A 9,136-nucleotide genomic window follows, 5' to 3' on the forward strand; every position below is an offset into this window, starting at 1 on the left:
GTGACTCAACATTGCCCATAGGTGAGAAGCAGTATGCAAATGAGCTCTATCCAGATTGTACTCTGCCCTGAATTGCTAGGATAGGTATAGTCACTCCAATCACAGCCAAGATAAAGTGGTTAATTTTTAACTACCCTGGACTAAATACTAATATACTGTACTAAACAGTGTCTCTTAGGCATGGGTCGCAACAATGCAACACAAATTGTAAGTAGCCATCAGTAGCTATATACATTTGTATATATTAGATTAGATATTAGAAGATACTCAACATTGCAACTGTTGAGAGTTCAGTGTACTTTTTCCTCCCCTTCCGCTTCTTTCCTCTCATTCCCTTCTATAATGAGGAAAACATGGCTGAGATGACAGAGCCATTCTGATGTAGAATGAGTCAGTCCTCTGATGCAGTCAGTTCAGTTGCAGATGGCTAACTCAGTCCCTCAATCATCAACAGAGGGCATCCCCTCATCAGCCATGCTATATATACACAGTATAAACATATATACACATATATACACAAGTATGAAGGACTGTTTAAAGTGCAGAATATATAGCAAGGAACTTGGTGTACTTTAAAATAATTACCATAATCCTATTTATTACTGGGTTACAGTATATTGCAATTACACAATGTTTTTTATCTTATTAGATAGAATCCATCAAGATATACAGTAGTAGTACTGTGATGAATGTTTCTGATGCATCACTTGTAAATTAACACCACTTAGGGGACTTCACTTTTTTCGTTTCTATAAGCTTAACTCATACATAACTTAACTTAGCACATTTTGTACACTGAACACCAACAATCATTATTAAAATATTATAATTCAGTCATTATTTAACACAACACACAATCACAATCTCAGTCCTCTTGACTCACAGCAGTATAAGTATCTCATAAGTATCCCTGCTGTCAGCAATGTCTAGCTTTTGTAAAGAAATGTGGTAACGGCTCCTATTTCTGCAGCATGTTTTGGACATTCAGCAGCATAAAAAGCAAATATATTTCAATATATTAAACAAAGCTCCAATGTAATAATCATGAAAAAACACAATGAGAATTCATGATTACAAACAAACACACACATCTCTTTTGACATTGTTAGCACCTACAATTATTTATGTAGCTAATTAATCCTATGTCTAAACCTAAAGCTAATACTAATCTGCAGTTTTTTGTATAAAATAAGTAAAAAAAAAAGTTAAGAAAACAAAGGCCATCTTGCAGTAACTGCCTTTTAAAAGTATTAACAAGAAGTCCTAGATAAGAGATGTAACTCCTGCAACAACAGTAATATGAATAAAGATTCAGTCTATTTCAAATCATTACATCATTTCAGTCATTGATTGTTCCATCAATGGTACACAAAAATATTCACACTCCTTCTTCCTTCAAAAAGGCAAGCAAATAGTTTAAATGGATACTATAATACCATTTATAAGGGGATAATTAGACCAAGTTTATGACAGAGGTCTGACTCATAACATGGTACAGTGATAGGAATAGCTGCATTATGCAACACAGGAGCATGTAAGCAGAGACAAGGATGCATAGTGCCATTTGAAAAATGCATCAAAGGAACACTTCTGAAGACTGTTGGCTTGTAGCATGTAGTGCTATAAAAGTTACAGCTGGAAATCATTCCCACCAAGTCCCATTTGTGCAGACTAATTCACACAGACAGAATTTGATCAAAGCTTTTAGATTATTTGGCCCATTTAATCATATCCACAAACTGAGCCAAGTTGCAAGGAAAGAAACAATGGTGAATATATACAGTATAAATCATTTACTCATCACTATAATTAAAACTATACATTTAGACGATGCAAATTCATTTGACTGATTTTGTTGAGAATTATAAATTATATACATTATAATATGGGAAAATATTAACATATCTCTGGTCTTATCTGTCTGTTAGCAAAGTTTGTGGTGAAATAGACCACATGAAGCACAATAAGCCAGACGACGGATAAATGAATTACCAGAAAGTTGCGGTGTTCTGATGTGCTCATGGTGCAGTCCATCTTGTGCGTGTGTGCTGGCTGTGCGGTGTACAGATCTGTGTGAAGCGTGAAGCGGCTGCAGCTCCATCGCACTGACACTTGCACGTGTGTCTCGCGCCTTTCCAGCGGTGCGTAACGTAAAGGAGGAAAGCAGCGCACAGCTGTACAGCTGTGATACAGAAACAAGTCCACAGTTCTGTAAAAGGTGTTTCTTTTCTATTGGGATTTTGTCCCAATGTGCAACCTTTTCTACAAGACAACGAGGACGTATCACGGTACGTAGACTTGGATTATGTTTTAGGAAAAGTACTATTCCAAATATATATAAATATATAAAAAAGTATATTATACCAAAATAGTATATTGGTGTAATATTTCAGGATATATAAATGACAGAGATGAGATTCACAGTGATTCCCTGTGGACTGCATACTGTATGTCTCAATACAAACTCGTTGTGCTAACATTTACATTAGGGCTCATGTGGCATGAAGGTTGCACTTCGTCTTGGTGACTGAAACTCAGAAGAACACAATGAACAGGAACCTAAGGCTATACTTACTAGCAGCATAGCCTATTGAGCCTTGTCACTACCAGGCCCTCAAACAACAGAGATTTAAATCTCTAGAGATAAACTATGCATAATTACACCTTCCTATGTAAAACCATTCAAAATTGAATATGGCTTAAGAATTTTGTAAAACAATGCCATCAAAACAACTGGAAAAGGCTAAATTCACTCAGGGCTATATGGCCTATTTCTGTTTTAGAAATTTTTGTTTCAGTTTGTTCTTTAGAAAGGATCAAAATGGGTGTCTGCCATGAAGAATTTAAGACTGAACATTTTCAAAGATAAATGAAGAAATATAACGAACACATGAGCTCTGTCCGTGTGTGCAGTGTTTTCTGAAACTGAACTGCTTTAAGCTTTCACAGCTTCCCGGCTCAGCGTGATCTTGGATGATGGTTAGGAACCAAAATCACTGCTGAACCAACCACTGAGAGGACTGGAAATAGAAAGGCACTGGTTAATAACAATATTAACAATAAATATAAGAATTGTAATTATTAAGGCATGTGTTTGTGCAAGTTGCTCATTTGATACTTTATACAACATATGTGTGATTTATGTCACTCTGAGTTTGCAAATGAAATCTTTTGAACACAGGCAGGTAACTTGTTATAATTTACACCTAAAATCCTCTCTCTGGGCTGAAATATACCAATAAGACTTGGAATATAGCAGTGAAGGAAAAAGCAGAATGATGATACCTCAGCATTTATACCTTTACTGTAAATAACTTTAATTTATACCTTTTAAATAACTTTCTAAATAACACTGTGGTGTCTGACCATAATGATTTGCTTCAAAACGCACTCGCTCAGGTTTACTGTTTATCTAGTGAAAGTCACCAAACAGCACATAGAATATTCTTATGAATCTTACGTTTGAGATGATTAATCTTCTGAACAGAATTTTGAAAGTGCTTGCATGTTTAGCGCATGCTCAAATAACCACAATCATATGAGCTACACAACTGCCTCAGCTTCATAACTGAAACACAAAACTATAACAGAAGTGTGTAACAGAGGTCTCCATACATAAGTGAAATGAACTCTTTATAGCAAACTGAATCTTTATTAAGAAAACAGCCTGTACACGATTTTTGTAAACACACAGTGGCATCTCTCCCAAGTTTAGATCCAAGTTTGGCAAAAGGGTCAAATGTTTCCCGTTAAAGTCCATCGAAATCTTGTGACAGCTTCCTGATCCAGCCAGGAGAATGATTTCATTGTTCTTTTGTTAAAGCCATTTTTAAAGGCTGTCTGAAAAAAATATATATATCATAAATTATGAAAAATGTTGGAAGTCCTTTTGTTAAAAAGTGTTCGTTTCCCTATTTAAGGAGAACTGGAACACCCTGTAGTTAAAAATGTTAACTGTTGCATTAGAATGAAATGCTCACATCTACACTCGTTCACATCGACACAACTTTTGTTAAATGATTGCAAGGATGTAATGCCATATAACTATGATGTGGGTTTGTGTATCAGTAGGAGTGTTGCCTAAATCTTACCATCCTTTTGATTTGATCTAAAAACCAGTTACACCAGAGAATTTGCAGCTTAAAACATCAATTTATTTGCACTTTATTTGTTGTATGTTTAGTTGTCATATAATCTCCCTTTTTATTGAACAGTTCCAAAATGTTGCGTATACAGTGTTGGGAACTGTTATAGTGTTAGACTTTTCTATCTGTCTTTTTTCCCCAAACATAGCTTTTCTCTTTTCTAATTAAAAGACATAGTGTGTGTACTGAAGACACTTATTTCCACCTTACTGTATCTGTGCAGAAACGTCACTGGCATTATAAAGTGTATATTGTACCACTTTTGTGTTGTAAATTGCATGGCTCTCTCAGTAGTGTTTGAGCTATAGGGTGTGTTCACAAGTATTTGCTGGGATGCATTTTCTTTTGATGCTGATGCAGGTTGTCTTTAATCTTAAAAGCTCTGCCACAGTCGGAGCACATGTAAGGCCTTGCTTCCGAGTGCACAACCACGTGTTTGGCAAGCGTGCGGCTGTGGCTGAAGCCTTTCCTGCACACTGGGCACTGGAAGGGTCTCTCGCCGGTGTGGATGTTGCGGTGCTCCTGTAGCCCTCGCTCCTGAGCAAACGCAGAGCCGCAGTCAGCACAAATATGAGGCCTTTCACCTGCCAAGGGGAGCCAAGAATTAGAATTCTGACAGCGTGTACAATCATACAGCATTTATTATAGTTTTTATTTGGGACGGTCTTAAAAATCCATGGAATTTTTTTTCTTTTTTTAAAGAAAACTGTTGCTTCTGTTCCTCACGCTAGAAATAATCTTCTTTAAATTCGCTTGGCCCATCAGGTGAGATTTCTAAGACATCTTTATACATAGTTCTTGGAGGTGTTTATTATTGGAGGAACCTTGAGTACTGGACACATTTGTTCTGATATTGATTGCACATTATATATGCAAGCCATTTGTATATGGCGTAGCACTCAGTCCATGGACGGCACATAATGATGCAAACCTACAGGCTTAATGTCTTGTATAGTATGAATCTGTACTGCTAGATGGACTAAAGTATAAAGGGGAAATCTGTGAAATGGCTCAAATGTGTTGGCGGGGGGCTCTTAAAATCATCTTACTATCATTAAGATCATCTACAAATTATTTAAACCACTAACCCTGTTGTATCTCTCTCATACCTGTGTGTGTGCGCTGGTGGCAGCGGAGGTTAAAGCGGTCTCTGAAAGCCTTGTTGCACTCAGGACAGTGTAACATTTTCCGATGCACACGCAGGTGGTTAGTTAACTGAGAGAGGGAGGGGAAGCGCAGATCGCAGTGTTGGCATCCCAGACTTTGCCCAGGAGTACATGTGTGCTTTCTTAGGTAGTCAAACCTCTTGAACTTGCTACCACAGTCTGGACACTCAAGTGCACGCTTTAATTTCGGTCCTGTGCTTATGTTCCCATTCTTATTAGCTCGCCTTGGTGAAGACTTCATAGATTCGCCACTATAGCAGGGTCTGTGAAGCAGAACTTGAGAATCATTTCTAATGGTAGGTGTGTCTTCAGCATTTAGTATTGGCTTTATGTCAACCATTGATGGGGAAAGCATAGCTTCAGAAAGTTCCTTCTCTTCAAAATGCTCATCTCCAACAGTAACTTCCAGGCTTTGGCTCTCAGATGGGAAAACTGCCTCCAAGTCCAGCTTTTTCAGCTCATTTGAGATGATATGATCCCTGAAATGGATTTAAAAGAAATGTCAAAAAATAGTGGAACAGTGTGGTACACTACAGTACAGTACAGTAATACAGACCTGGAACTACCTGTATTTTACCTATCTACCTATATTTTACCTTAATATACTGTGCGTATATGGGGTACATACTATACTGAGCATGAGACACAACTTGCAAGCATACTTACGTGAATCTGGCATTAAATAAACTTTAGCAGTCAGTCACTACCATACTGCAGTGCTGTACTGTCCTGTGATATTTAATAGAGAGGTTGTCTGACCTGAGTTGACTTGAGTGACTTTTCCCTGATGACTGCATTTCACTAATGTTTAACCACCACCCATACAACTCTGTACAGTATGCTTGATATCATGGTAAGAAGAATAAACAAAAATTCAGCAATGGTAGATAATTATGGACATGGTTATTCATTCATCTTCTACCACTTATCCGAACTACCTCGGGTCACGGGGAGCCTGTGCCTATCTCAGGCGTCATCGCCTTTGGCAGGGCAGGGTACAGGCAGGATACACCCTGGACGGAGTGCCAACCCATCACAGGGCACACACATACTCTCATTCACACACAATCACACACTACGGACAATTTTTCCAGAGATGCCAATCAACCTACCATGCATGTCTTTGGACCGGGGAAGGAAACCGGAGTACCCGGAGGAAACCCCCAAGGCACGGGGAGAACATGCAAACTCCACACACACAAGGTGGAGGCGGGAATCGAACCCTGACCCTGGAGGTGTGAGGCGAACGTGCTAACCACTAAGCCACCGTGCCCACGGACATGGTTATATGAAACAAAATGAAAGGTGCTTTGCTAACCTGCCATATTGTAGCACACTGTCTGATGGGGAAAGTGTCTTACCTTGAGTAGCCATGATCAGTCTGTGATTCGTCATGTCTCTCCCTGTCTCTGTTCCATTCAGCCCTGTCATTTTCTAGGAAGGATGCCGCTATGACGGCAGCTTCCTCCATGTTCTGCGGCTGCTCCTCGCATGTCTTGTCAATCGCATCTGGTGGAAGAAGGGAGAGGAACTTCTGCAGGGCCACTTTTCTCACCACTTCCTCAGAGCTGCACCTTTCAGGCTGGAGCCATTTCTTTGCTGCTTCCTCCACCCCAAATTTCAGTTCCCGCACCCCCTTATGAGGATCATACTGGACTTTGTTAAAGTCCCTCCACCTCTGATACTCCAGTGAACATGCCTGCCTCCTGACATCTAATTTTACAGCTTCATAACTCAGCTCATGATCATCCTCATCTGATGTCTTCACACAGAGGAGCTGTGCTAGCCTCGAACCCCACTGCTTCACTGGGAGTTTGCTGTCATCCAGAGCCCGTTCAAAGACAGACAGAGAAAGCTCCAGATTGTCCCCGGTTAAGTCCAGCTGTGGAAGAGGCATCTGCCGAGGGCTTGCGTTGTCTGGTTGTAAAAGCTGAGCAAGAAATTGGGCCTGGATTTCTCCTTGAAGGGCTACAGCTCTCTGCAGCTGAACATGGAGGTCCAGAAGAGAACGCAAACACCTGATCACGTCCATAATCTCTGCACGCAGATCCAAAGGAAGAAAACAAAATGAAAATGTCAAATTATTTACATGATGTAGATTATACTTCTGCAAGTCACATATACTGTATAAATATATATACACTTATGATCTCAATTGTATCTCTCTTGGGGAAATTTGACTACTGCTTAAAGGGAAAAACAAGTCAAATGACATATTTTACACTATATATTTCTACATAGACACAATTTGAGCACCTTTTGACACTTCTGTTTGTGTGCAGTTTACTTTATATTCAGTTTATGTAAACAGTGTGTTTATGATTAATCACAGTGAATGTGAGTATTTCTTGCTTGTTGTTGTTGCTTTACCACATTATTATAAGCCATGGTTTTAACGCGAGTAACATAAAAACGACTCTCTAATTTGTCTTTTGCCAGTAGTTAATGTTCATGCTAAGTGAAGTCCTGCAGCTTTTGTGTCTTCATTCCTGTGTTAATGCCCTTAATGACAGAATCTCTTTGGCTAAAGCTAATCTACTGCAATGTAAATAAAGTCGACCTACCACAGTCCAAAAGCCCAAAACAACGAGAACGCGTTAGCAAACAACACCAGCTCTAAGGACAGTCCTGTGTCAGTTATGCTCGATTAGATTAGTATGTCATATACCGTTAATATTAGCTTTGTCTAAGAATCAACGCCAACCCTTCTTCCCCTTCTTCTTTGTCGTCTTTTTTTTCGATTAAAAGCTGCTGTCGCCATCCAGTGGCCAAACTGTAAACTGTACGGATTGTTGTGACCCCTCAAATCTTTTTTGAACACCAATCTTACACAGTGCTTAGTGGAATTTCATGAGTGCATAAGATATTTCTTGTTTTGCTTGATATGTTTAGGCAAAGCAAAAACTCTTAAAATAGGACTTTACAAAGGGTGTGGTTTAAGGGAGTGCTTATTTTAACTATACATAAAATTTATTTATTTTTCTATTTACTTTTCTATTTTTTTTTTGTTTGTATTTACATATGTTTTGGGACGTTATAAGGCCCCTTATTTAGAAACCTAATTTAGATCCTAATGAACTATCAAATTACAGACCCATTTCAAACTGTCTGCTCAACGGAGCTCCTTCTTACAATATCTTTGAAGAGTTGCAGTCAGGTTTCAGGCCCCATCATAGCACAGAATGCACTTGTGAAAGTTACAAATGACTTGTTCTTAGCTTCGGACCAAGACTGCATGTCACTTTTAGTTCTACTTGACCTTAGTGCTGCATTCAACACTATAGTTTACAACATTCTCCTAGATCGCTTACAAAATTACACAGGTATTCATAGACAGGCTTTAAGTTGGTTTAGATCCTACCTGTCTGATTGATACCATTTTGTAGAATTAAATGGTGAATCCTCCAGTTTATGGGGTCCCAAATTAACTCAGTGTGTTAAAGAGAAAAACTATTGGATGACCTGAAATTTTCTGTTGTTAAACTCTGATAAGACAGAAACACTACATTTATCGGTCCAAAAACCAGTACACAGAAGCTCTCACACTTCAACTTCCATTTAGAGGGATGTACTGTTACTAGTAGCTCGACAGTAAAAGACATGGGTGTTATATTAGACAGCAATTTGTCTATTGAAAATCATATCGCCCATACTATAAAAACAGCCTTCTTCCACCTTAGAAATATTGCCAAGCTAAGAAACATCTTATCTTTATCTGATGCTAAGAAGCTAGTTCATGCATTCATGACCTCTAGACTGGACTATTGTAATGCATTACTAGGTGGTTGTCCTGCATCTTTAATAAATAGTCTACAGTTAGTCCAA

The 9,136-nt window shown here is 38.7% G+C and overlaps 1 protein-coding gene across 1 annotated transcript; it reads right to left on the reverse strand.

Moving 5' to 3' along the window:
• Positions 1-3,662: 3,662 nt before the first annotated feature.
• LOC132856614 (zinc finger and SCAN domain-containing protein 22-like) lies at positions 3,663-8,070 on the reverse strand. The gene is made up of 4 exons (XM_060886250.1): positions 7,876-8,070; positions 6,673-7,348; positions 5,255-5,790; positions 3,663-4,729 (listed from the first exon to the last, which is right to left on the reverse strand). Exons 2-4 carry the CDS (start codon positions 7,341-7,343, stop codon positions 4,461-4,463), a joined length of 1,476 nt encoding a protein of 491 aa, XP_060742233.1. The 5' UTR covers positions 7,344-7,348; positions 7,876-8,070; the 3' UTR covers positions 3,663-4,460.
• Between the last annotated feature and the right edge of the window lie 1,066 nt (positions 8,071-9,136).

Source organism: Tachysurus vachellii, chromosome 14 (assembly GCF_030014155.1).
Source record: "Tachysurus vachellii isolate PV-2020 chromosome 14, HZAU_Pvac_v1, whole genome shotgun sequence".
NCBI lineage: Eukaryota > Metazoa > Chordata > Actinopteri > Siluriformes > Bagridae > Tachysurus > Tachysurus vachellii.